Genomic DNA, 27,904 nt, shown 5'->3' with positions numbered 1-27,904 from the left:
CAGGCCTGGGCCATCTAGCCAGGCCTGGCTTTACCTCTCAGGTGGCCTGAAGGGCAGAGAGGTAGCCCCAGCACCTCCTCCTGCTGCCCTTCAGATATAAAACCAGATGCCCTCCACCTGTGACCGAGTTCCCAGAGAGCTTGCTTGCTTCTCAGAAGGAACATCCCAAGGAACCTCCCCCCGCCACAACCCCCTTACTAGACACTGCTCTGGGCCCTGGGCCAGAAATGGGGCATCTACAGGTTGTAAGATCAGGGCCCACATCACAGAATGTTGTCTCAAGGCCCCTTGCAGGGAAGGCAGACACCACCACCACCACCTCACCCCAGACACCGGGTCCCAGAACACCTATCCCTGGCCTGAGTCACCGTGGATGCCCAGGCTCTTCCTAGCACCTCGAGGCTGCGTCAGCCCAGATGCAGTGGCCCACAGCACCCCTGTCCTGGTCTGTGGCCGGGATGTGTGGGGACCCTTTGAGGATCTCAGGCCCAGGTGGGAGTCTGGGTGGGGGTAAGGTAGTGAGGTCCTAGAAATGCAGCTGGGCTGCCCACCCAGCTCTCCCACCACCCCAGAAAGCCAGCCCCTTCCCTGGCCACAGGGTGAAAATGCTGATGGGATGGGAGCTGATGCCAGAGCAGAGGAAGAGCAAGGAAGGGGTCAGCTCAGCGGGAAGCACTGGGCACGGCGGGCAGAGGTGAGCAACGGGTGAGGGCAGGAGGGTCTGTGCTGTCCCCCTCCTCCTGGCCCCACACTGGGGGGCACACAGGGCAGCCCCCATTGGCCCTTCTCCCCTGGAACTCCCAGCCCTTGGCCGCACGCCGCAAAGGACACCCGGGCTCTTTCTGGCACCCTGAGCCTCTGAAGTGGGCCCTGCCTTCGGCTGCTCCTGACCAGGCTGGGCCTGGCCACCCTCCAGGGCAGGATGGAGAGGGTCTGAAAAGCGGACCCTGCTCAGGATGGCAGGAAGCCCAGGCTCCCGTGTCTGCCGGGGACTTGGTACAACCGTGCCTCCAAGGGCGGCACCTGGGGCTTTTCCCCAAAGGAGCAGCCCGTGGACTTGGGGGCTCTGTCCTGCCTCGAGGGGGGCCGGTCACAGTACACCTGTCTCAGCACAAATGCTTCCCCAGGGTCAACATCCCAGACCTTCCCCAGGGCCAGGGGTCTGCCTCCCGGCTGAGCAGACGCCCCCGAGAGCGTGGCGAGGAACGCGCAGTACCTTGATCCCGTCCACTGGGTTATGAATGACGGTGGTTTGAGGCTCCTACAGAAGAAGGAAGCACAGAGGAAGGAAAGAGTGCAGTGAGAAGAGGAGGAGAGCAGAGGCCCCCAGGCAGAGCCTGGGAGAGGAGAGGAGAGGGCGGCAGCAGAGCAGGATGGAGGCAGATGGCCAGCAGGGAGCGGAGCAGCTGGAGAGGGGTTTGGGGCGATGCAGATGGAACGAGCAGACCAGCCCAGGGCCTCGAGGGCACCAGTGACCGGAGGCCAATAGAGAGACTGCGGCTGAGGGCGGGGGTGAGAAGCCGCACGCTGGGGTCCCTGCCTCGGGCGCTCTGCCCTCTCTTTGCTGCCGGACCTCCTGCCCATCATGGGCAGGGCACAGGTTTGAAGATGTCATGGAGTGGGGGCGGCACATGGGATGGACGGGTCCGAGATGGGGCTGGCTACAAGGCCGGCGTGTGGGACCCTCCCCTCCTGGGCCAAGGCCACCCCCGACACCTGCACTTGCTGTGGATGTCCGTTTGGCAAATCTAGCCTCCCCACAGGTAGTCCAGGGCTCACTCTCAGTAGCAGGGCCTGGGGCCCGTGGGGACGCCAAGTGTACTTTCAGCAAACTCAGGACCTGTAGACCAGCAAACCGCAACCTCCTGGGATTGCCTGCTCTACACGAGACACCATAGGCACGCAGCAGCCTGGGCAGGAGGGCCGTGCTACTGGCCACACCCCTGCACCACCGGCTCCGTCCCCTGGACAGGACCCTCCAGATGAAGGCTGGAGCTGGTGGGTCCCTGTGATCTCATGTCTGCCCACCCCTCCCCATCAGGGGAACCCCTGAACCCTCCAGGCAGCCACAGGCCAGCACAGCCATAGAAGCGTGTCTCCCTGTAGCACATGGACTCATGGGGAACACCATGGCTGCCACTGCCCTAGACCCCACAGCCACTGCTAGGCTGTCACCAGGGAAAGCCAAGGGGTCTCTGTCTCCCTCCAGATCACTGGGTGGGCTCTGAAGCTAAAGCCAGGCTCATCCATTCTCCCTAGGGAGAAACCAAAACCCACCCCTCCCAGACAGTGCATCCCCCCTCCCCCCACCCCGCACAACCCAGGGGAGGGGCTGGCAGTCTGTCCCCACCCCCAGCCTGAACCACACCCCCTGCAGAGCCAGCCCCGCTGAGTTCCTGGCCAGCCTCCTGAGAGCAGAGGAACTGAGGTTGGTGCCTGGACCCTGGGTCTCAGTCTCACCGGACCCCTGACGGTTCCCACTGCTGACCACAAGTCAGCAGGGGCCTGTCTACTGCACCTGATGGGTTCCCTGGCACTGCATGAACTGAGGTCTTCCCTCATCCCCACATCCCAGGGCAGAGGGGCTAGTAAAGCTAGGTGTTGTCTGTCAAGAGACAGGCTGGGAGCCAGACCCTGGCTTTACCCTAGGCCTCCTGACAGTGACCACCACACAGCCGGGGTACAGGAGAGGATGGCCAGGAAGTAGGGGGCAGAGGGGTTCAGTACCAAGGCGGCTGGAGGAAGCGTCCCCTTGGGGCTGGTGGCAGCTGCACTGTTTTTGGTGCTATTCGTCTGGGGCTGCAGAGAGAGGAAGAGAGGCCATTAGGGAGAGAATGAGGGCTCATACCCCTTCCTCGAGATGGGGGAGGCCCAGAGGAGCTCTGGGGACTGGGCCACGCTGCAGGCTGGGGCAGGGGGCCAACCACTGCCCCCTGGGCCGAGCAAGTGCCTCACCTTAACTCCATCTGCTTTCTTGTTGAGTAAACTCTTGGCTGCTGCATTGGAGAAAACAGACATGGTGAGTGAGGGGCCTGGCTCCCACTGCAGCCCACCCCCTTGGCGTGAGGCAACCTTGGGTGCCTGTAAGGAGCCCAGGTCCCCAAGATCGAGTGAGCGGGTCACCCCAAGTCCCAAGGCAGGGTGACTTCTGCCACCTGGGGCCTGCTGGGGACAGAGCAGGTTTGTGCCCAGTGCTGAGCAGGGCCACCCTGCGGGCGGCCTGGCCAGGGCGCCCTGAGGACCCTTGTCCCCAGGACAGGGGCTTCCCCCAGCCCTCCCCCATGACCTTGGAGGACAACAAGACTTCTCCTCCCACCTGAGACCTCAACTTCCAGGTGGGCAGCACGTGGGATCCCCCAAAAGGAGGGCAGGGCACTGCCCTTGCCCCAGATGAGAACACAGGACAGGGCAACAGGTTGGGGTGGTGGGCACCTCCCGGTGATTCTCCATGTTCTTAGGCAGGGATAAGCGGGCTCTAGCTGGCCACCCACATAGGGAGGGACTTGTCCCAAGCCCACGGGCCTGCCTGCTCTCAGCCCCCCAGACCCCCTCCCTCGGCAGACAGCATTCAGAGCTCTGCCCCCATGGCCAGGCCCCAGGCCATGCCTCTTGGTTCAGAGCACGCACACACACGGGGCAGCCTCATTCTCCCTCCTAGCCCCGGCCTTGGGCCACTTCTTGCCCTTGCTCTGGCGGCACTGACAGGGCCAACAGAGGCCATCCACCAAGGACCTTGAGCTCTGAGTCAGGGCAACAGGAGGACACGCCTGGGGGAGGGTCCAAAAGGCCACCTGCACCCCAAGGTCCCACCACCTCTCAGATGCACAGCAGACGGCCCATCTCACCCCAACCTTCCACCCCACCGAAGAGGTCAGGACGGCCCACTCAGCGACTCTGCCTCTCTGTGCACCAGCTTGAGACGTGTGACCTGCCACACCTCCACAGGCCCTCAGCCTCCAGCGCCTGCCCCCTCCACAGCGGTTATTTTTAATTACAGAACTTAAAAAAAAAGAAGAAGTCGGCTTACCTTATGGAAAAGGAAAGGTGAGGAGAGGAAGAGAGGGAATGAGGAAGGAAGGAAGAGAGAGAGAAAACAAGATTTGTGGAGGTTCAGGCAGGGAGCACAAGTCTGCAGCCCGGATTCAGCGGCTCCTGCCTCGCCCGCCCTGCCCACGCTCACGCCAAGCGGTGCCCCAGGACGGCCGGTGCAGGTTAGAGAAGCAGCCCGGGTCAGATGCCAGGGGCAGGGTCCCTTGCCCCGGAAGAAGGTGGCACAGCCCCCACGGCCGGCTCCGAAAGCTCTGGCTAACCAGCCCTGCTTAGAGGGACTGGGGAGCCCCAGCAGGTCTGCAGGGGGCACTTTGCTGCTGGGGACATCCCCGGAGACTACTGACTCTGGACGGTACATCAGAAAGACAGGCACTAAGACCCAGAGGGATGTAGCCGTTACCGCTCCCCGAGAGTAACACCTGCATCACAGCCTGGGCCAGCCCCAGACCTCCCGGGTGGGGTCAGCTTAATCGTTCATTTGCTCTGGGGGATCCTGATGCTGTTTCAGTTTGAGAACCACTGATCAAGGTCCCCAGTAGGGTGGCCAGGCCAGTCCCCGGCTGCTGGGCCCCCACCTGCTGGGCCCCCACCTGCTGATGACCTTTTCCTGTCCAGGTGGCCATCGCCGCCCTCTGGGCCTTGTATGGGGACACCAATGTGGGGTCATCGGAGAACCGCTACACTGGGCGCAGCTTCAGTCCCCAGGCTTCCTCCCCAATAGCCCCCCAATACCCTTGACTTCCTCCTAGGATTCACAGGGCAAAGTTTAATGAAAAGCTGGACTCCTGGCCCCACTCTTATCTGGCAGGCCTCACCCCATGAGAATTACCACAGGATCCCAGTGAGTGAAGGGACCCCAGGCCTTTTCTTGTCCCCCCAGCCTGGCCGCTCTGCTGTTCATCCTCCCAAGAGAGAGGTCTCACTTGGTGAGGCTGGTCTCAGGACCACACCCTGATGCCGGAGCAGCCCTGCCCTGCAGGCCTCTGGGCCCACGGCCCACTTCCACTGGGGGGATACTGGAAAACCTCCCCTGGTGGCAGCCACGTCTGCCTCTCTGTAACTCACCACGGAGGAACCACCCAGCCCGTCAGATGTGGGAACTCCTGAGCCTCCAGGGCCAACAGCCTGACTCCCGTGCAGCAGGCCACCCCTGCTGACCTCACCTCTCTGCTTCCTTCTCACCTCCAGTGTGCAGGGAGGGCGCTGCCGCCCCTGAAGTGGGAGTCATGCTGTGGTCACAGAGCCCAGGGACCCTGTCTATGCTGGCCAACCAGCTGGCCGGACAGGCCTGGAGGAAAGTGGTGTCCACCCCATCTTGAAGGCACTTGTCGTGAGAGCTGAGTAGGAGAGCAAACTCACCCCCAGCCCCCAAGTTAAGGTGGGCAGTCTGGGGAGAGTCACCTCCCAGTGCCACACAGCAGTGATCAGCGGCGCTCCCAGCCAGCTCTTCAAAACCAGCGCAGGCCAGTGCCAGTCTGAGAAGTAAAGCCAGGGCCAGCTCAGGGCCCTGGTGGAACTGGAGTCAGCTGTGCCTTGGGCTTCCCCTTGGGCAGGAAAGGGGGGCCGTGGGTCAGAGCCTGGGTGGAGGCAAATGGAGACCTGGGACAGCCCTGGGTCTTAGGAGGGTCCCCTTCAGTCCCTGATTCTGTCAGAGCCCACATTCCAGACCAGGCTATTCAAGACAGTACCAGTTCCGCTCCCTAAAAGCCATCCCTCTGGGGACACAGACCACACCACGGCCCAGGCTCTGGGAAGCCTGGAGCAGACACCTGTTCTCTGAACTGACTCCCACATGCTCCTCCCTGGGAATCCCCAGACCTCCGCGTCTGGACACACAGCTGCCTCCATCCTGACCACAGCTCCTGTCCGCCGCATTTCCTAGAAATTCACATCTCTGGCTGAGATCAACCAGGATCCTGTTAACTCCCATCTATTCTAGCGGTTGAAGGCACAGGGAGTTTCTTCGTGTCTTCTCAAGTCAAATTCATTACTATGTGGCAGGAACTGAGGTGAACCAACTAGGCATCCTAGACCCCCGGGGAGACAAGCAGAGCCCTCCGCCCTAACCCGCCCTGGGTCCTCAAGGCCACACCGTCGCTGAACCCCAGCAGTCTGGCTGAGTCTCCTTTCGGTGAAGGCCAAGTGGGACCAACCAGGATGCTTTGATGAACTGCAAGAGGTCTACAGACACCCAGTCTTCCGCTGGCCGAGCGCTCTATGTCACCCCAGAGGCCATCATCCACAGAGAAGCAATGTCCCTGGGGCTGAGCCCCCTCACCCGCCATGTCTGCTGGGTCCAGCACATTGGCTGAAGTGGGCTGCCCTAGCAGGGTTGTGAGGGCTCAGCCCACACGGCCCAGCCGTTACCTCATCCCCTAGCTCGTCACTCACGGACAGCCATGCTGGGCTCCGTCCACATGCATGGACCACCCCAGGACACAGAGGCCCTGGGCGCCCAGGGCGGAGCCGCACATGCTCGCGGCCTCATGCACTGACGCCCCACATCCACTTGCAGGCAGCGGGCAGTGCAGGCGGGAGCCCCGGGCAGAGGGCGGCTCAGAGGCGCCTGCCTCGCTCACCGCCCTCGGTCTTCACCAGGAGCCCCTAGTCTCACCGTTCCCTGCCCCTCTGCCCCTCCCTCCCCCCAGGTGCTCCAGAAAGGCCCAGAAAATGAAGCTGACTCAGGATAGCCCCTGAAAGGCTGGCCTGCTGGACCTGTTCACTGGGCTCACAACAGGAGCGTGGACCCTCCTACCCAGGATGGCCCTGCCCTGAGTGCCCCAGGAGGCAGCACTTGGGGTCCTCTGGGTGGCAGGCTGGCCTGTGCATCCTGCAGGGTCGGGGGAAAGAGCCAGGCTGGACATGTAGGGAAGAAAGGGCCTAGGCCTGGGAGCGGGTGGGCATCTGCCCTGTCCCCGCGGACACTTAAGGCAGCGGCAGGAAAAGAGGGCTTCTTCTAGCCACATGACCCCATCTGGGGAGCACCTGGTTGGCCCTCAGCTGCAGCTCCACCCCCCTAAGCTCATGCCACCCTCGGCTTGGGTTGGGGCCATGGGCCCCTTAGGAGGTCTTGGGGTCTAGCCTCATGGGGTCTGGCCAAGGTCACAGTCGGTGACTCCCTGGGAGGTCTGCCCTTCACAGACAGCGGCAGCAGATGGGCAGACTCTGCCGCTCCCCTCATGGGCTGGGGGATGAGGTGAGGGACCTCATAGAAGGAAACCAAGAGGAGGCCTTCAGTCATCCTCTGGGAGACCGAGGGCCACGTCTTGGGGCTCACCGGGCAGACATACGTGGTCAGTACAGACCACTGGTCTCATATGGAGTATGAGTGGCTGGGAGTACAGTGCGTGTCCCTGAGGGCAGGTAGGGGCCAAGTTCCGGGTGGATGGGGTGGCGAGTGGGCTTTCGAGGGCCAGAGTCTCTGCCCATGCCCTTCTCCTCAGGGTTCCCATTTGGGATTCAAACCCCCCAGCAGCAGCCCCAGAAAAGAGGTTTCCTGTCTTTCTAAACAGGCTCTTGACAGACAAGTGGGGAGTGAGCCTCAGAGAGCAAAGGGCTCGGAGCAGAAGTGGAGTGGGGGTCTCCCGACCCCCAGACTCAGGAATCGGGGCCGGAGAATTCAGTCAAATGCACGCAGGGTGACATGGCTCAGGGGTCACCTTGGTTGGCCCCTCCTATAACAGGCGAGGCTGCTGGGACATGGGTGCTGGCTCCCTGTCCAGGGTGGGGGCTCGGTGGGCGTGTGTCCACGGCGGGAGCAGGGGCTCCCGGGGCCTCTGGGGTGGCTCTCAAGGCCCTGCTGGCGGCTGCGTGCAGCGAGGGGAGCTGCATGCCGACAGGCGGGACGTCTACCTTGTTCCACCAGCCCCATGGTGGTGCCGGAGGCCGCGGTGGACATTGTGGCCGGAGCGGTGGTCTGTCTGCCCACTGTTAGCACCGGGTTAGAGACGAGGGGAGGGGCGGACACAGACGAGGGGCGGGCGAGGTGAGGGGAGAGAAGAGACAAAGGAAGCAGAAGAAGATTAGAGTCAAGGTTTAGGTGACGGATGGTTCCAGAACCCCTTTCACAGGAGCGTGAAAACAAGATGGAGACCGATTGACATTGGGAAAAGCATTTGCCTCCTTTCTCCTTGGAAAACCCCAGCGGGGCCTTCCGGGTGCCCGGCCGGGCGTGCGACAGGACACGTCCTATTAGTACTGGTGTGACAGCATGCCCCCCGGCCCGGCAGCACAGGATCACAGCAAGGTAACAGGATGGGGCGGGTGCCGATGCAGACGGACAACGAGGACGAGCACAGACGCTCCCGCGCCGGCACCGCGGGCGACAGACAAGCCACAGAAGAGCGAGGCGGCGGCAGCCCCGCCTGGGGGACGTTGTCCCCGCCACCTGCCCTGTCCCGAGGCCTCAGGGTCGCCGACAGACCCTCGGAGCGGCCGCACGCCCCCAGCCCTGCCCACCCTTCGTGCCCAAGTGGGCGGCCGCCAGCCAGCGTGTCCGGAGCCTCCTCTCGCCTCCCTTCTCCCAACACAGAACGTGTGCTCAGAGGATTCAGGACAACAACGAGGCCACAGAGGTGCTGACCAATGCCTGGACAGACACACGGAACTGCGGCCCGCCGGCAGGCAGCTCAGACACAGACCCAACACGCAGGGACGGGCCCTCGGGGGGCCCGGCCAGAGCCCAGGCCTCCTCTGAGGCCCAAGGGTCTCAGAGGGAGGAAGGCTGGGCCGGGCCGGGCCGGCAGCAGAGGACGGGACTATGGGGGCGAAGACGGGGCAGGCGGCTGGTGGCGGGTCACTCCCCAGGCTTCCCGCCGCAGGCCTGCTGCTCCTGGAGATGGCTGTTCTCACCTGAGAAATTCCGTGTGGCCAGCATGGTGGTGAGGATCGCACCCTGGAGAGAGATGCACGGCTGAGGCCAGGCGGAGACCCCCACCTCCCACAACCCCTGGACCTGGGCTCAAGGGCTCTTAGACAGGCAAGAGTTCTACACGCCCACCAGCTGCACCCAGACAAGTCACCTCATGCAGAATTAACAGTGACCTGTCCTGGGCCCTAAACGATCCCCCAAACGAAGCTTCTAAAGTGCTTCAAGACCCCTGGGGACACTGAGGCTGGGGGTCTGCCTCTCCCCACAGCCCTTCCTCTCCCTGAGAGGTGCGTGCATAGCAGCCAGGGTCCTGGTCAGGCCTGAACACTCGCCCTCAGCACAGAGCAGCCTGTAGGCAGGACGGGCCTGGTGCCTAACAGCCTCCTTGCCCAGGGCCCCCTCCCTCCTGCCCCTCTGAGCAGCAGAGCTTGGCTGCTCTCCTGACCAGAAGTGCCCCAGGTCAGAAGCTTCTCAGCTCACTCCCACCCAGACAGTATGGCCGACCACAGGGCATGCCTCCCAGCCCCCTGCCACAAGGGAGCCCTAGGAACACCTCACGGGCAGCGTGGGGGACTGAGGAGGGGCCAGCCGACCTCTGGGCACCTTGGGTGTCATTGCCGTGGAAGGGACCAAGTCCACCTGGCACACCTGCTCTGGGATAGCACCAACCAGCAGCCTGTCCTGGGTGGCTGGGACCCCTGCCAGGCCTGCTGGGACCCCTCTAGCCACCCCCAGTGTGGGGCCCTCAGCCCCTCCAGGTACGTGAGCATGTAAGCGTGGCAGGGCCCCCTGGCCACACACTGGGGTCAGCGTCTCACCTTGAGCTTCCTCCGAGCGTTGAATTTTTTCAGGCACTCCACGGTCTCCTGCCTGTGCATCATGGAGGCCACAGTGGAGCGTTGCTGTGGGGAGGGAACGAGGAGGGCGTTACTGCAAGGAGCCCCGAGGAGCATCAGCTTTGACCCCAAGGGGGGCTCAAAAGAGGGGAGGTCAGGGAGTGGCTCAGGGCAGCAGCACCCCTGGGGCTCTTGTGCAGCCGGAGGCCACCTGTCCCCACGGCCTGCCTAATCTCCCAGTCCCTCACCTCCTGTGGCCGTCCACTCCACCTGTCCCCACCACCACCTGGCCCACACCCTCCTTGCCACTCCATCCCCTCACACGCTAGACGGCGCTTCCTCTTCTCATGGAGCTCCTGTCCTCCCAGGGACTGAGGCCTTTAAATCACCAGCACGTCCCAAGCCACATGGCCCTCAGGAGACCACAGGACCAACCCACTGGATTCGAGGAGAGGGCCCAAGGTCAACATGCTAGGGGGTGGTCCGGGCTGGTGCAACTTACGCAGACCCACGGGTGCTTCAGTGCCTCGTGTGCCGTGATGCGCTTGGCGGGGTTGATGGTCAACATCTGGTTGATGAGGTTTTTGGCTTCGGGAGTGACCGTGTCCCACTCAGGGGACGGGAACTAGAAAGGAAAACCAGGCACAGGGGAGCCTGAAGCCCTCGCCCCAGACAGGAGACAGAATTCTCCAAAGGGCCCCAACTGAAAACAGGGGTGTCACCCCACACCCTGGCTCTGCCAGCCTGCCTCCCCCAGATGGGGAGGGATTGGGGGTCCTGGCACTCACGTCGTAGGCCCCGGCCTTGATCTGCTGGTACAGCTTGTGCTGGTCCTCGTCCCAGAAGGGTGGGTAGCCCACGAGCAGGATGTACAGGATCACCCCTGGGGAGAGCCAAGAGCCCAGGGCCTCAGGCTGCTGCCCTCGCTGCCCACGCCCAGCAGCCCAGCAGCCCAGCAGAGCCCACCAGCGCAGCCACACACCAGTCACATGCTGCCATGAGGTGTCTGGCATGTGATCCCGGGATGGGAGTCAGATGCCCAGCCCTGGTACTTAACAGCTACAGGATCCTCAGCTAGTTTCTCAGCATTGGCTAGGGTGGGAGTCGCTGCCCAAAGCCAGCAAGTCCCATGAGGACACTGGGGTCCTCAAGCGCCCCCTCTTCTCCATCCCCACAGCCAGCGTCAATCAGTGTCCCTCTTTGGAGACCCTCATGTTTGCAGAATGGCATAAACAGCTCCTCTGCCCCCTGACCCTACTTCACAGGGAGGCCCGAGAACAGCCCCCTCCACTGCACTGACTGTCGGGGAGACACCCCTGGCAAGGAAGCAGCCCTGCCAGGGTGGTCCACACAGCCCCCGCCCCTCCAGTATCCATCCACCATCCGGGCACTTGCTGCCCCTTCTCCAGACTGCTCTGCTGAGTGCAGGGCAGGCAACGAGGTGGCGGGCTTCTCGGCAACAGCCAGGGTTGTCTTAGTAATTCCGGTCTGGGTGGGGAGGGTGCTCCCAGCTGGGGGCAGCCAGATGTGGATCTGGTGCGGTGCTTATGGGCGCAGCCCCATCTCGCCCAGCACACCAGCCTCACCGCACGCCCAGATGTCCACCGGCTTGCCGTACGCCTCCTTGCGCAGGACCTCTGGAGACAGGTAGCCCGGCGTGCCAGCGAACCCTAGCACGAGGGGAAAGGGTGGTGTGAAGGACCACAGGGGCGGCCAACACCCCTGCCCTGTCCCCCGGCCAGCCAGCTGGCCAGGTACTCACCAAACCACGCCTGCTGGTCCCCCTGCACCTCGATGGCCAGGCCAAAGTCCGCCAGCTTCACTGCAGCCCCTTTGCACTTGCTGGCCAGGAGCAGGTTCTCGGGCTGTGGGGAAGGTGAGCAGCCCGAGGGTGTGGAGTTTACACCCAGGGGTGTCACCAGAGAGAGGGGGACAGAATACCCCTTGGCAGACAGGGGTGCACAGGTCCCCTGACCACATGGGTGTCCCTCAGCATGGCTGACACCTTTGGCTTGAGCGCACCCCAGAGCCTGCACCCCACAGTCTCTGTCCCCCACTCACCAGGGGCAGGGACATGAGCCCTAGAGCTGAGGGAAGCTGGTTCTCAAAGTGCAAGCTTGTGAATTCGGGGCACTGGGACCGAAACAGCACATCCTGGAGGCCCCAGCAGGCCATGCAGGGCCAGACCCCCGCTGCCCTCCCCCGACCAAGGCTGGCCACACAATGAGAGCAGCTGCTGGAAGGTTCAGGCACTTCCTGCAGGATGGAGACTCTCAAAGGGCAAGAAGGAACAACCAAGGGCCCCCGCGGCCCGAGCAGAGTAGGACATCCAAGTCCCACCAGCCCTGGGCTGGCTGCTCACAGGAGGGGAGGGTCCCGTGCCGACCTCCCAGCCTCAGGGAGCAATGCCCTTGCTCATGCCGGAAGAAAGGGTATTCATCCCTGTCCCACTGGGGTGCCGAGGAGGCTGCTGCCCAGTGACCGGAAACACTTGGCCTGAAGGCCCGAGGAGTTCCCTGCGCGCTGCGTCCTGCAGGCGAGGCTCCTCCACCCCAGCCTGTCCCACCGGCCTCGCCACCTCCCAGAGGGCAGCACTCAGAGCTCAAAGGCGCTGGACTTCCTCATCCCTGGCTGCCCAGGGCTCTCCCGGCCCTCAGCCCCCTCACCAGGCTACCCTCCCGACAGGAAGGTCTGCTGACACCATGCTGCCCACCTTAGTGCCACCAAGAAAGACAAATGCCGCCAACCGAACTGAGTTAAGCTGCTTGGACATCAGGGATGTGAGGACAAATCGTGGGGCATGGATGAAGCGTGCCAGCCCATGAGGCAGAAACCAGAGCTTCCCCAGGCCCCACACAGCTGGCGGTCGAGGCTCCGTCACTCCAGGTGACACGTGCTGGGGATACTCAGCCCCGTCTGACCAGCATGGCCGGGAGGCCCCTAAACACCTTGATTTTTCCAGTGTGAGTAGGGCAGGGGGACCCCTACCTCCCCACAAACCCTACACCAAGAAGTCTGAAATAGACACAACATTGCAAATCAATACTTCAAGTTTAAAAAAGAAATTTTTTTTTAAAGAAGTCTGAAATACTATAGGCTAGGGGCTGCAGCTGGGGGCTTGACCCAGCTTCTACAGATCAGATTACCCCCACCCCAAGGAAATTCTTAGGCTTCCCGGGTGGTGCTAGTGGTAAAGAACCCGCCTACCAGTGAAGGAGACATAAGAGACGTGGGTTCAATCCCTGAGTCAGGAAGATTCCCTGGAGGACAGAATGGCAACCCACTCCAGTATTCTTGCCTGCAGAATCCCATGGACAGGGGAGCCTGGTGGGCTACAGTCCATGGGGTCACAGAGAGTCGGACACAACTGAAGTGACTTAGAATACCTCTCTGGGAAGAAGGAGCTAAGGGAACCTGGTCCCTGGGGAGAGCTGGGCAAGAAGGCTCCTCCCTGGGAGGAGAGGGAGGGGACCCAGCTGGGTTGCACAGGGATGTTCCCACCCCCAGGCTCTACCCTGGCTCCCTCACAGCCACCAAGATGGCACCAAGCCCCTCTGCTCGCTCCACCCTCCACATCTTGGCTGAGAGGAGACCCACCACAGTGCTGCTTCTGGAGGTCTGTCTCGGCCAAAATGACAGAGGCCTCTCTAGAGGAGGAGGGACACCTGGTGGGAGAGAGGAGACCAGCTGGCCCTAACCCCTTTTTCTTTTTCTCAGCAAGGATTCTGTGTGCCCTCAGGCCACACCCGGGCTGGGGAGAGCATCCATCTGCACTTCGGAGCTTTGGGCTCCAGGTGTGCTACGCATCATAAGGTTCAGGATGAAGGAGGGATGCATGCCCTCTTCCCTGCAGCCCTCCTCCCAGAGGCCCCTGAGTGAGGCCCATGCAGACAAGACACAGAGACAGAGGGGCACCCACAGGACAGGCAGTCCAGGCGGGGAGCCTGGGCAGACCCATGAGAGGACAGGGGACCACACAGCACATGCCGAGTGGGAGCGGGGACACATGAGGGCACAGGGAGCGTCCCAGGCCTGCTCCTGGTGGGACATCCCCCCAAGAGCAGCTCCACAGCATCAGCTCACACACACACACACCTCTGGGTAGCCCCAGAAAGATGGCACTCCATTCAGCCCTAGCACCCACGAGAAGGTTGGTCTCAAACACCACCAGCAGGGATGCAGGCCCAGGGTCCCCCCACCCCATGCAAAACCAACGAGAGAAGAAACTGACCCAAACTCAGACTTGGAGAAAGCTGAGTCAAAGAAAGGAGGAGAGATTGAGAGGAGGAGGAAGGGGGAGGCGGAAGGGCAGAAAGGAGGAAGGGGGAGGTGGGAAGGCTGCAGCTCCTCCTGAAGGCCCCTCCCACCACCCAGAAGCCTGTGGGTGACAACCTTTGTTTTAAATGATTTGCAGTTTGCCCAGAGCTGAGCCAAGGGCCAGAGATGAGCAGAAAGGACTGGAAGTTTGAAGAGACCAAACTGGCCCCTCACCTCCTGCTCCCAAGGCATCAGCCCCACCTGCAGGTACATTCTCTGTGTCCCTCCTGCCAGGTCCGAATCTCAACTGGAGTCCAGAAAGCGAGACCCCACGTGGACATGCGCTACTAGGCTGATTCTTGACAACTGTCCCCTCTCAGCCCTGAAGCCTAGAGGCATTGGGAGGGATGTGAACAGACACATGCATGCATTCACACACACACACACACACATGCACACACAGTCTCACACACATGCATATGTACACATGCTCACACATACACACATGTCCATGTGTGCACACAGACCCACAGTCTCACAAGCACGCACCTGCAAACACAAACACATGCACACACATGCTCATATGTGCCAATGCACATGCGCACACATGTTCTCAGGCACACACCTCCATGCAAAAACACACAGGAACACACATATGCAAACATCCCCCGCACACACGTGTCTTCTGGGGCACTGCCCGACCCCCGAGCCTCCCCTTAAACACGACATGCAGTTACAGACAACAGGCACCTGGCACAGAGCGGGGGGGAACTCACCTTGAGGTCCCTGTGGACGACCCCCATCTGGTGGCAGTGGAGAACCGCCTCCAGGATCTGCTGGATGCAGTGACTGCAGCAAACAGCAGGCGCATTAGTGCGGATGGCCCCTGAAGAGTGGGCGGGGTGCAGGAGAAGGGTGCTGTGTGGGAGTGGTGGGGTCTCCAGCCCAGTGGGGGCCCAGGGGAAGCAGAGGATCAAGGCGCTGCCTGCCACATGGGAGACGAGACGCTGGCTTGGAGGGGGCCTCTAGGGCTCCCTCTTCACCCTCAAAGGTCAACACAAGGCATGCCCTCCCCTCTAACCAGGCCCGCAAAGGAAAGATGCCTGACCCCACTGCATCCACCCCAGGCTCATGCTGGCCATGCCTGGCCCTGAGCTGGGTGCCCTTGGGGAGGAAGGCCAGGGCTGAATCTACACCCTGCAAGGCAGGTTGGAGACCCAGACAATAGGAGGGGAGGGTAGAGGTGAAAGGGCAAGGGAGAGAGGGCAGGCCAGTGCCATGGTGCGGGGGTGATGCCCTGGGCACCAGTGCCCCTCTCTGTTCTGAGGCTGTGCTAACACTGCAGTCACCAGCACACGTGTGTGGGAGCGGGTGTCATTTCATTAAAATAAACTTCAGCTGGCTGCCGTGCTAGACAGCTCAGCTCCATAGCAGCACTGGGGTTGCTGGGGGCAGCCTGGCACTATCCAGGGCCCCAAGCCAGGGGCTTCCTTCCAAATTAGGGAAAAGTCCCAAGCCTTCTGAGGCATCACGGGTTGGAGAGAAAGGTCCAGGCTCTCCCCAGGCATCTCCCACACCTGGGCTTCAGCAATGGCCCTAGACCTCAGACCCAGGTGCCTCCAGACCGAGATGCCCCAGCCCCAGTGACCTGCTCCTGCCACCTCTAGGTGGTTGGGAAGTGTCCAGCTGCCCCCAGAGGCAGGCACAGCCCCCTGGGGTTCCACAGCACCCCCGGAGCATTACCAGCCACCAGAGACAGGCATGCCACAGGCTGCCATAGCCCATCCCTGGGGTCTTGGCCCCAGCCCCTCTGGTGGGGGCGAGGGAGGCACAGGCAAGACCGCCCCTGCCCCGGCTAGACCGGGGAGGTGACTGAAGGTCAGCTGCAGGGATGGACTTTGTTTTCCTAACAGCAAACTCAAGAGAAGGGACAAGAAACCAGGAGAAGGGATAAGAAACCAGCCCGTGTTCTCAAACAGCTCTGACCACACAGAAAAGTAACCTGAGTGCCCACCCTGAGGAAACCCAGACCTCAGAGTCCTAGTGATGATGGATTGCCTGAGGTTTATGGGGTCAGAAAGAGCTAGGCCCAAACCTGTGGGTAACAGTCCCCCAGCAGCCCCTCCCCTCAGATGCCTCTAAGGGCTGGAAACCCCACCCCCGCCCCCAAGCCCTGAGCTCTCCTGTCCCACCTGCTCCCAGGGCCTCCCTCCCTGCTTCTGTCCCTCCCACCACGCCCTCATCTGCCAGCCTTGGTCTTTTGTGGTCATCCACCCTCATCCCTGTATCCCCAGCTCCACATCCAGCCACTACCAGCCCTCCCAAGACTGTAGACATGGGCTCAGCCCCTCCAGGCTGCTCCTCAGGGCAAGTTCATCCAGGGGCCTCTTTCCTCGTGGGCAGAGCTCAGCCGTGAGGTCTGGGGAGCTCCTCTGAGGTCAGGACAGGCCACTAGGTGGAGGCAGAGGCCAGAGGAAACCCCAGCGTTTGCAGTTGAGGCCACTGAGCCGGGGGCCCCGGGCAGGGGGCGCTGGCTTTCCCAGTTCCTGGGAATCTGAGCCCTGGGGAGCCGTGCTGCGGCATCACTGCATTCTCCTGGAGCTCAGCCCTGAGTCCCTGGACCACCTGCTCACTGCAGCACCCCACCCCACCCAGGGGTTCAGGGACCCTCAGGTCAACCAGCCCCTGCCTGTGCTGCTGTGGCCAGACCCTGGTTCTGCCCCTGGGGGTGTCCACCTGAGCTGTGTTCCCTGCCATCCATGTGGAACCCCAAGCCTTCCTCCACACCATCAACAGTCCTCACAGCCACAGGCTGGAGTCCCCTGGCCACTCCCCGAAAGCCCGATTGACCTGGCTCCAACCTCAGGCCTGCTGAGACCCCTGCAAGTCTTGATGTTAGTTTTGGGTCAATCCCATCTTCTTTCTTCACCCTCATGACCTTGCCTCCGCTTTCAACCTCAGGACGTTCTCTAGACCTTCCTCCGTGTGGAGCGAGCTCGGGGCTCCCACGTCATCCCCCCTGCAGTCACGTGGCGGCCCTGCGCTCTGGGTGGCGTGCATCTCTACACTGGACTGTGGCCTCCGTGACCGCAGAGGCATGTTAGTTCTCTCCTCTCATTGTGTCCTCAGCCTTGCAGGAAGGTTTCTTGGACCCGGGAGGCACCTGCCGCAGCACCAACTGATACATCGGCTCAGATATGGGTGGGCAGTGCCCTCTGTCCTCCTCCATGTCCCCTCCTGAGGATTCAAGGCTCCAAACTCATGCCAGGATGGGGTGACTACACCTGCTGACCCAGCACTGGTCTGCATCTCTCCCTGGACATCCCTGGACATCCCAGGACTCAGCCCGGCTGCTGAAATCAAGCCCCACGGTTCTGACACAGCCCTGTCCGCCCATCTCGCAAGCCCCGCCCCAGAGAAACCTGTGCAGGTATGCCCCTTCTCATAGCCCACATGGCAGCGCCAGCCTGTCTCCCAGGCCTTTTCTTCACAGCATCTCTGGGACCGACAGGCAAGTGGCCTCCACAGCCAGCAGGTAGACAGGATTCTCATGCGCCTGGAGAGCAGCCCATTCCGGGCAGCCCACCATCCAGGGACCCCTGGAGACCGCTCCTGGTACCCTTCTCAGCCTGCTCCCACCCTGGCCTGAGACCAGGGCCTTGGGGAACATGAGACTGACTGGCCTGTCACGAGGTCCCTTCTGCCTTGCATTTACATTATACCGTCTTCCTCATGAGGACTCCTTTCAAACAGAATAGTTTAGAAAGTCACTTTGTGGTCAGAATTGCTCCCCAGTGTCATTCCAGATGCTGGCCAGTCCTGGACATTATTCTCCTGGTTCCAGGCTCTGCTGTTACCTGGGATATAATCCTTTCCCTCCCTTCCTCTTCCTCCTCCTCCCTCTCCCTTTCTCCTCCCCCTCCTCCCCCAGGATCAGCCCGCATTCTTACACACACACTCCCCAAGCACCTCTCATGAACCATACTGTTTTCAGGGTTTTTTAAAAATGGATTTGAACTTTGCTTTCTCAGGTTTGAAAAAAAGACCCCCACAAACTCCAAAATAAAGATTCTGCTTTCTCTTCAAAGGAATCTCCAGCCTTCTTGGTTAGAAAAGCATTCCGAAAAGCAACTCCTGCCTTGCGTCTTCTTCCTCAGAGATGGGACACTTCAGGAATTCATCAGATGCTCAGATCTGAGCAGCACAGCCCCAGACAAGGCCCTGGAAGGGGGGGGTGCGCTAGATGGGGGCCAGACTGCATCGTGGTTAAGGAGGTGCCCACCACCCTGGCCAGGTGTCCAGGGCTCCAGTTTCAACACAGCCCAGATCCCTTTCAGAGGAAGTCCCCAGGGGAAACTCCCTCCCAGAGTGGGAGAAAGCCTTTACCCCCCCTTTCTGCCAGAGCTCCTGGTGATGCCCGTGGGTGACCCACCCACAAGGACATCATCCACATCACTCTCTCAGACCCTCCTGCCTATAAGCTAAGCACCAACACAAAGGTCAAACACACAGTTCCAGGGGCCAGGATTCCCAGCGAAAACGACAGCCAGACATACAGGTTTAATGAGTGGGGCTGGCTGGGAGGGATTCCCCAAGAGTGGCTGCCTCTCACCCTCTTCCTCATGGTCTGGCTACCAGCAAGGTGGAGCCTAGGAAACTGAGCATTTGTTGGTGGTGGGGGGGGGGGACCCAAACTCCAGAGAAGCCTCCACAACAGAGGCCCAGGGAGGAAGATCCAGATCCCTGCCACCTGGACGGGCAGGAGGGAGCCACAGAATTGGAGAGGTGGGGAGGGGCGGAAGCGGACGCACTGGAGTAGACGAGGCCAGGAGGTGAGAGTGGGCAAGGGTGGAGATCCAAGGACAAGGTGTTGGGGGGTTGGGGGACGTAGAGTGGAGGGGTAGAGGTGGGCACAGGGCCTCCCAGCCGAAAGCAAGGCTCCGCTGTGGGTCACAGCCCCTCTCCAGCAAGACCATCCCCAACAGAGTGCAGGAAGGTGCCAGGCCCCAGGCCGTGCTCCGTGGTGGGCACTGAGGACCAAGGAGCCCTGGGAGGATGCTCCAGGAGGGGAAAAAGAGAACAGCTAAGGTAAGCCCTCCTGCACCCCTGAGGCAATCAGGGGCACCGGAGGCAGAACTGGAAGGCAGCCCTCCTCCTCTGGGTTCTGCCCCAAGCCGTTCCCAGGCTGTTATGAAAAGTGAACGCCCTTCCTCAAGGAGCCTCAGGAAAGCACCCACTGCCCTTGTATCCTCGGGAGCCAGAGCCCTGACCAGCCCCTCAACTCCACCACAGACCCCAACACCCCACACAGCGCCCGCCAAGCCCCTGGCCTCCTGCTGCCCAGGTGGGGGCCTGGGTGACACCAGAACCCACTCCCACCCTCTCAAGGGGGCTCAGGCTGTCACTGACAGGCAAGGTTGTCTGGGGGTGCAGAAGCCAGTCACAAATAGCTACTTGTTAAAATAATGTTGATTAGAAAGGGAATACATATTCATTAAAGTCCCAGCAGCCTCGCTGCAGACAGCATGTCTGAAAACGTCAGTCCCCTTCAACTCCCCCGTGAGGGCTGATGAAGTCCCTTCACCCCTCACCTCAGGCCCTGGCTTCTTGCTCACTGCCCCCCTCAGGGAGCCCAGCAAGGAGGGCCAGTGGGCACCTTTCCCACCAGCCCAGGCCCCCATGGCCTTCCCTTTCTGCCTCCAAGGTAACCCTGGTAGGATGTCACAGAAAGGGGTTCCTGGCCTGTCTTGGGCAAAAGCATTTGGAAACTGTGAGTCTCCAAAGGGACGGCCTTGGTCAGACGTCCTAGAGGGGCAACAGGAGGCCCACCACCACTCTCCGTCCGCTCTCCCCCAACCAGCCACCCCAGGAGAGCCCCTCTGTGGGCCAGTTCCCACCCTGGGGCAGGCTTGGGCCCTCCCTGACTTGGGACACATGAGCTGCCCGCCCCCACCCTGGCCCTAGGACCTCCCAAGAGGGCTCCGAGCAGGGCTTTCGCCCTGGACCATGTCAGGGAGAAAGTGCACGAGAGAAGATGGGGCCAGAGGAGGAGGAGCAAGGCTTAGGGAGGGAGGCCCGGGCAGAAGAGGGGCAGGAAGCGCTCGAGGGCTCTACACCCACCTGGCGTCCGCCTCACTGTAGTACTCTCTCGCCACGATGTCCTCAAAGAGCTCCCCACCAGTGACCCTGTGAGAAGAGCAGAGAGGGCCCCTCCGTCACCATCACCACCTCCACCCCCACCACCGTCACCTCCACCCCCTGCTCATCATCACCACCACCATCTCCACCGCCCTCACCTCCAAACCCCCAGCACCACCGGCACCTCCATCTCCAGAGTTACCCAGGTCTGACACTCCCCTCTCCGTGACACTGGTCTCTTAAGCTCAGAAAACAGCTTCAATGAGCTCAGTGACTTTCTCAGAGTGGGCAGCCCAGCAGGAGTCTGTTCTAGGCCTCTGCACTGTTACTCAGGCTTTGTGACTAATCCCCGGCCTGAGAAAAACTGGCTGGCCCTCCTGGAACCCCCTAAGGCCAGCGATGCGGCCCCCGCACAGGCGGAGGGGCCAGAAGACACAGTGCCTGGATGTGGCCTCCCCGGTGGGTGAGGTCACGAGGTGCTCAAAGTCCCATCTCCAGAAAGAGGGTAGGACCTCCATCCACACACTCTCTCGCCAGTTATCCCCTGCCCAGGGAGCAGCCTTCAGGTCCTAAGGTCAGGATGGACCCCCCTGCCCAGACCAGAAGCCACTGCCTGGAGGGCCTCAGGGAACCCAGCAGGGATTCCAGCCACTCAGGATTCCCTGGCTGAGAATGCGGGTGTGGACAGCAAGGCGAAAAGCAGTGGCCAAGGTTGGATGCACAGGGGAGCAGGAAAGCTCAATCCCTGGGTCTGTCCAAGCCCCTCATCCCACTTGGCCAGCTCCAAGTCCACCAGAAGGTCCATCTAGAGCTTTCCTACCCCTGCAAGGTCTAGAGTCTCCCTCCCGTGTCCTGTGAGGACACCAAGGGACACTCCCTCTGCAAACACACCCTCCTCCACACCCCCTCCAGCTGTGCTGGCCCCACATGCTGGAATCTCCCCACTTGCATCTCAGTTCCCATTCGTTCTTGGGAGTTGGGGCTTGGGTTGGCCTTGTTCTATGCCCAGCACTCAGGGCCAGGCTGGTCCACGGTGACCACAGGCATGGGCACTGCTGAACAGTGGCCCAGGCGTGGGCAGGCTCTCTCTTAGAGAAACACAAAACTGCGGATGCAGTGAGTGCTAGGATGCCCCTGCTGGAGGCTAGATGCTGGCCCTCAAATCCTGTTGGAAGCCAACTACCCCAGTAGTGAGTGAATTTTTAGTGTTCCACTTTGCCATTGGAGGAGACTAAAGCTCAGACCCTGATGATGGAAAGATTGAAGGCAAAAGAAGAAGGGGACGACAGAGGATGAGATGGTTACGTAGCATCATCTACTCAACAGACATGTATTTGAGCAAACTATGGGAGACACTGGAGGACAGAGGAGGGTGGCGTGCTGCAGTTCATGGGGTTGCAAAGAGTCGGACACGACCAAGTGACTGAACAACAACAAGGCTCAGAGCAGGTGACTGTCCAAGGGAGCAGAGCCTCATATGTCTGTGTGTGCTTGTGTATCCCTGTGTACATGTATGTGTGTGGAGCAGGAGGATGGAGTACTAGGTCCAGCCCAGAAAAACAGGACTCGTTGTTTATTTTTCTGCACCCACAATGCACAGGTCAGGATCTGCAGGCCCCGAGTCCAAGCACAGGACAGAGAGGAAAAGGCCACAGGTACTGACTGGGGCTGCAACAGGGGCACAGGGAGCCCCCCAGCCAAGTAGGTCCTGCCCTGAGCCGGGGACAAGACCTCTGGGTCCTCACATCCACAGGAGGCTCCAGCTGTGCTGACGGGCATCAGGGGCCTTGTGGTCCAGGGTTGCAGGGCGGGGAGTTGGTTGGGGGAGGCACGGGGCTGCCATCTCAAGCTGGCCAGGAAGGGCATGGTCTGGAAACCAGCATTCTCCCTTTCCTCAGATCCCAGCCACTCAGCATGGCCAATTCTGGGCTGCAGCCATAGCCTCCGGGGGAGCCACTTCCTCTGTCCCCAGGCCTGGTCCCCCAGGCCACGTGACATTCTGAGGCATAGAGAGTGGGGAAATCTGTCAGCCCCTGAATCCGCAGAGCCCCCCAAGTTGCCTAGGTCCAGGGGCCTCCTGAAGGTGATGCCAACTCAGGCCAAACACTTCTCCCCAGTTCTGGGGCCACAGAGTCCCAGAGGGTCCACAGTGCAGCCCAGGAAGGCTGCGTGGGGCTGGGGGTGGGGGTGGCAGGGCCTGGCAGCATCTCCATGCCTCCACTCCTCCCCTCTTCCTCCACAGCCCCCCACTCTGTGCAGGCCCTCCTGCCCCTACAAAACAACTGCCTGAGGCCTAGCGGTGTCCTGGATGCCCCAGAGAGGAAGCTTCAACAGGCCTGAGGGCCACAGTGGTTTGTGGGGAGGATGTGCAAAGTCCAGGGCCTTCCTCCTCCCACCTGCTCCAAACACACCCACCAGTTTCCTCTCACCAGCCCCTCTCAGAGCCTTTCCCACACCTGCCTGTCGCTTGAGCCAGGAGAGTCAAGGCACTCCCACACTTGGGCATGCACTTGCATGGGTATGCATACATGTACACACACGCGCACCCGCACACACATCATTCTCTCCCCTTTGTCTGCTCCTGAATCCCACACACTATCCTGTCTGCCACCAGGGGCCTGGACATGGCCACCCTCCAGCCCGGGGCCTCTGTATTTCCTGGAAAAAAGCTAGTGGAGCTTTTGGGTCTAGGGACCCACGGGGGTGACAGCAAAGGGCCCATGAAACAGAACCTTCAGGGCACAGCCTTGGCCCAGCACAGGCAGTTCTATCACAGGTCAGCCTGGGCACCTGGCTGGTGTCTCGAAGTGGTGTCCTGTGGGACACGGGGGGCTTTGGAGGACAGTTCCAGCATCTCCTGACCAGAGGACCCCAAGTAGGCCAGAGGTTCATTCCTCAGGCCTCCACACCCCACGGCCGAGGCATCTGTCATTTGAGGGAGGAGGTCCCTTCGGAGACGCATCTTGTCCCCATGGCTAGGGTCCCCGGGCTGGGCTTCCCAGAGGCCACATGGAGCCACCCCAAACTACGACCTCTGGCCACCGCAGGGTCCCAAGTCACTCTAACTCAGGATAGCTAAACAGAGCCCCGCTCAGCCGGAGCTGTAGGGGAGTGAGGTGATGAGATCACTGCTTCTAAATCCAGCAGGAAGTGAGAGGAGGCAGGGGCCCCAGACGCTCTCACTCAGCACGGTTCACACACACACGTGTGCACATATGCACCCATGTACACACTGGACGAATCACACATCCATCATCTACATCCACCCCCACAAATCACACATGCAAATGTGCACACACGTGCATGTATGATTTGTAAGAGTGGCTATATATGCACACACACCCCACAGATCATATGCATGTACACACACATGCACACCCCCCCACAAGCCACATGCATGTGCACACATGCACCCGTGGACATGCATGCCAACAGGTACATTCCCCCACAAATCATTTACACATTCACACTTTAGGCAGTCATACACACACTCTTACATGCTGACGCCAACATACACCCATGCACACATGTATATGTTCACACCCATGTCCACACCAACTCACACACACATTCACATACATACACACGCACCCACACCACAACTCACACGTGTACATGTGTTCATACAATCACACACACATGCACACACTGAAACCCACTCATGCACATGCCCCCACAAATCACACCCACAGATGCCTGCTCATACACGAATGCACACACACAATCACAAACATACAGGCAGTCTTGTGCACCCAAGCATACACTCATGCCAGCCCGTGGGCCCCAGTGCAGCAGTGATGAGAACACCAAGGAAGGTAACGGAAGACCGAGGGCCAGACCATTCCTCCGGGATCCTTCCCTCCCTCCTTCCCGCCTTGGCCTCCAGCACACTCTGTTCTGGGTAGTCGGGAACGGGCTCAGCTGGGCAATCCCATCCCCGGGGGATTCCATACACCAATGCAAAGCCAACAAACCAACGAGGTCAGCTGGTGGGTAAGGTGACCCAGGAGTCAGGGGGCTGTCTGCCAGGGCTACGAGGGGCCCAGCCCAGGCCCAATGCTGGCAGCAGATGAGAGCCCACGTCCCTGGGCTCCGGCACTTACAGATCGAAGACCAGGTAGTGGAAACCTTCCTCGGAGATGCTGTCATGGAGGCGCACTGTGGGAACAGGAGAGGCCATGAGCAGGGGCAACAGCCTGGGGCCCACCCACGCTGCCCAGACACTCACAGGCCCACAGCCAGCAGCACAAATCCTCCAAGGAGGGCCCACCATGCCAAGGGCCTATGGCTTCCCACAGTTCGGGCTGGGGAGGGCCCGGGTGGGCACTGCAGGCAGAGTCTGAGGGATAAGCCGTGGGCCCTTCAGGCCAACTGGCCCCAAGCCAGCATCCAAGGGCCTCGAAGGTCTGGTCTTTCCTTTCTTTTCCTTTCCTTTGCAGGAGGGAGACCCAGTCCCCTCTCAGTCCCTGTCCAGGTCCCCTGCTCCCAAATGCACCAGAGAACCGCAGGAGGGGGTGGAATGGGGACGAAGGCCCACACCACCAGGACTAGAAAGGAGCCGCTGAGGGACTTCATGGGAGAGGAGGGTGGAGGGCTCCACTGCCACCCCGTCAGGACAGGCTGAGGTGGCAGGGACCCCCGGGGGAGGACCACCTGCCTGGGGCCCTGTATGGTATCACTGCCAAAGAGTCAGACCCTGATTTCCCACTCCAGATCCTGCAGGGTCAGCAGGATGGCGCCACGGCCACGCACGCCCTCTCTGCTCCAGTTTGTTTTCTCCATCTTCTGAGCCTGAACAAGGCCTGGCCAGAGCTGTGCTGGTTAGGAGTTGACAAGTGAGTGAATGAGGGAATGAATGAGTGAACAGCGAGGAAGATTTCAGCACACAGAACACAACTCCAAGGCCTCCTTTTCCCTGAGCTGGAGATGTGCCCGGCACTAAATGGCAGGTATCTATAGGGAATTCTGGACACTTCCCGCCAGGTGATAGATCCTGCCTTCTGTATCAGAAACCTACAGTGCGCCCATAAGTAACCATCCCAATTATCCTGAGAGGTTACAGATGCAGCAGCTGGTGCACAGAGAGGGTAGTGACTGGCTCAAGGCCACACAGTTCACACAATGCTGAGCAGCGGTGTGGACAGAGCTTCCGCTTGGCCCCTCTGCTCCCTGGGCTCCCAGCAGTCTTGCTCTCCACCAAGGTGGAAGGGCTGCGGAAGCTGGAAGAGTGAAGAGCAGGCTTCTCCCAGGCCCCACAGGTCCCTTCCTCATGCCCTCGAAGCTGCTCTGGTTTCTAGCTGGCTGTTGGCATCCTTTCTCCTCCAGCTCTGGACTTCCTAAGGGCCCACCAGCAGGGTCCTCACATCAGGAACCCCAATCTGGCTACAATGGCCCCCAACCTTTGCCCCCGAGCAAAGCCTGGCTCGGGGAGCAGGCCTCACTCCCAGCAGTCAGGGCACCTGGTCACTAAGGGCAAAGTGCATGGGTGGCTCCAGGGGGCACCTCATCTCACACCCTGCTTCTCTCACCATCTGCCCCACCCACTGCTCGCTCTGGATCTCTCTGCTCAAGGGGCTGGTATCCAGCTTCATCTGACCCAGGTCCCGGGGCCAACACCTGGCACCCTCTCGCTTCCATCCAGACCTCAACTCCACCAGGTGGGTCTGCACTTTCCTAACATACGACAGACCGCCGGCTCACTATGCCCTCCTCCAGGACTCTCCTGCAAAATCACTGAGTGAAACTCTCCCCACACCGACTCCTTTCTGGTGGGGGCCCAACAGGTCGGCTCCTCTGAGCAGCCTCCCCTGCCCCCAGCCGCGTCCCCTGGAACTCCAAGCAAAGAGAGGCCCAGGGTGGAAGGGGAAGGGAGTGGAGGGGTCTGCCTCCACCACCCTGCCAGGCCTGCAGACAGCACCCCCAGGGGGACACTCCTGGGGGGACCCTTTTCTCTTCCCATGCAGCGGAATCCTCCTTCCCCAGGGGAGTCCAGGGGTCCATAAATCTGGAGTCCTGCTGACCTTCCCCTCCTCCCCCGCATGGAGGCCACCCCTGCCCTCAGGCCCTGCCTCCTTGGAGCAGGTGAGAAGGGGCTGGCAGGACCCTCAGCCTGAAAGTCAAGGCTGCATGCACACACTCTCCCTTTTTTTTCACTTGAATATTTTTAACATTTAAAAAATAGTTATGTACTACTTTAATGGTTTAGAAGAACACCCACCTAGCACAAAAGACCCGTGATTTCACAGACGGGACTAAGTAAAAAAGGGAATTGTCACAGAATCTATTTAAGTAAAAACAGTAAGTAAATAATACTGCGGGTGACATATAGCGGCTGCAACTAGAGTCCAGGTGGTTCCTGAGAGTCCAGCCTGGGAGCAAGGGGTTGGGGGATGCCAACAGCCACAAGGGGGTGTCAGGAGCCCCAGGACAAGCCTCCCACTGTGGGGCTTGTTTCTCCAGGGACCACACGGAGTCCCAGGCCAGGGGGCTCTCAGGGGGGTTGGTCCTTCTGCCCCTCCCAAGCTGCCCCTCGAACCCCTCCATGGACTGCAGTACTGCAACGGGAGGAAGGACCCCAGGCCCTATCATATGATCAGCTTTGGGAGGCAAGGGCTGTGGATGGTGGCATGGGCCCTGAGCTGTCAGAGACTGGAGACCTTCCACCCTCCATTCCTGCACTGGCCGCCTCATCTCGGCAGGAAGTCCTCCCAGGGCCATCGTACTCCCTGGTGCCCACCTGCCCAGCTACTAGATGGACTATCCTGCAAGGGAGGGCAGTTCCAGCCCTGGAAACCAGGAGGTGGGAATTTGCCATCCATGAGCCAGGCCCAGGAGAGAGGGGGTCAGTGTGCAGAGGGGAGGCTGAGAGGAGGCTGAGAAGAGAATGAAGGAGGCTGCGGAGGCGGAGGGCTGCCCCCTTCGGAGTCAAGGCTGATGGCTCTACTCACTCCTGATGGGGACCATTTTAAAAGGCTGTAGATGGTTCTGCCTACCATGGGCTCTGTTTAATCTGTCACCCACAGCTCCAGGGGCAGGGAGGGAAGCCTGGGACACGCTCACCTGCTGAGCGGCAACCTCTCAGGGTGGCCACAGCCCACCACTGAGGTGAGAGTGGAAGAAGCCTTGCCCTCGGCTAAGTCTCCACTCCAGGCACCCGCCAGCAGTGGGAAATACGCACTGAATAGAAACTCCAGAGAGCCCAGGTGGAGGCGGCCAACCTCCCGGACAGTCGGGTACAGCATGGACATGTGTATGGAGGGCACAACCCACACTGAGGCCTTGGAGCTCACGTCCATCCTGGATACCCTGGCCTGGGTATCCAGGCCAGGTTCCTGGGGACCTACATGGTGCAGTGGGGCTGCCCAGTCCCCACAGTGAACCCACACAGGGCACTGCCAAGGCAGCTCGCACCTGTCTCCTCTGCTCAGGTGCCTGCTTGTCTGTGAATGGAAACTAAAGCCCCGAGAGTGGTGGGGGGCTCTGCCTGTGGGCTGCTCCCTGGGGGCCTGACTCTGGGTACCCGCTCCTAACCGGACAGCCCAGCCAGCAGCCAGGAGACACTGTGTGCTACCGTGTTGGTTATGAGAGGCATTCCCATGCTCTGATGAGCCTCCTTTAAGCGGAGAGCTGGGCTCCTTCCAACAAACAGAAAAAGGCAAGGTGACGGCATCACCCCTTCCAAACCAAACCATCAAAAGGCATGGTGCTCATTCTAGAAGTTAAGCACAGAAGCACCATATGGTCTAGCCATTCC

General features: G+C 60.8%; 1 protein-coding gene across 13 annotated transcripts in view; it reads right to left on the bottom strand.

Annotated features, from left to right (window-relative positions):
* CAMK2B (calcium/calmodulin dependent protein kinase II beta) overlaps window positions 1-27,904 on the bottom strand; it is a 90,804-nt gene that overhangs the window by 11,154 nt on the left and 51,746 nt on the right. For 4 of the 13 annotated variants that reach the window (XM_027968716.3, XM_027968714.3, XM_027968722.3 and 1 more), the window contains exons 4-16: window positions 24,255-24,309; window positions 20,134-20,199; window positions 14,790-14,862; window positions 11,519-11,621; window positions 11,343-11,426; window positions 10,545-10,639; window positions 10,259-10,381; window positions 9,739-9,822; window positions 8,902-8,944; window positions 7,903-7,977; window positions 2,956-2,993; window positions 2,728-2,799; window positions 1,217-1,261 (exon numbers count right to left, since the gene is read on the bottom strand). In XM_027968716.3, coding sequence (XP_027824517.1) covers window positions 1,217-1,261; window positions 2,728-2,799; window positions 2,956-2,993; window positions 7,903-7,977; window positions 8,902-8,944; window positions 9,739-9,822; window positions 10,259-10,381; window positions 10,545-10,639; window positions 11,343-11,426; window positions 11,519-11,621; window positions 14,790-14,862; window positions 20,134-20,199; window positions 24,255-24,309 — 956 coding nt within the window. Of the gene's footprint in view, window positions 1-1,216; window positions 1,262-2,727; window positions 2,800-2,955; window positions 2,997-7,902; window positions 7,978-8,901; window positions 8,945-9,738; window positions 9,823-10,258; window positions 10,382-10,544; window positions 10,640-11,342; window positions 11,427-11,518; window positions 11,622-14,789; window positions 14,863-20,133; window positions 20,200-24,254; window positions 24,310-27,904 lie in introns of all 13 variants that reach the window. The other 9 variants (XM_027968717.3, XM_027968724.3, XM_027968723.3 and 6 more) reach the window with 4 other exon arrangements.

Source organism: Ovis aries, chromosome 4, assembly GCF_016772045.2.
Source record: "Ovis aries strain OAR_USU_Benz2616 breed Rambouillet chromosome 4, ARS-UI_Ramb_v3.0, whole genome shotgun sequence".
NCBI lineage: Eukaryota > Metazoa > Chordata > Mammalia > Artiodactyla > Bovidae > Ovis > Ovis aries.
Note: the sequence above shows the minus strand (reverse complement) of the source record. Positions and strands in the feature narration are given on the sequence as shown.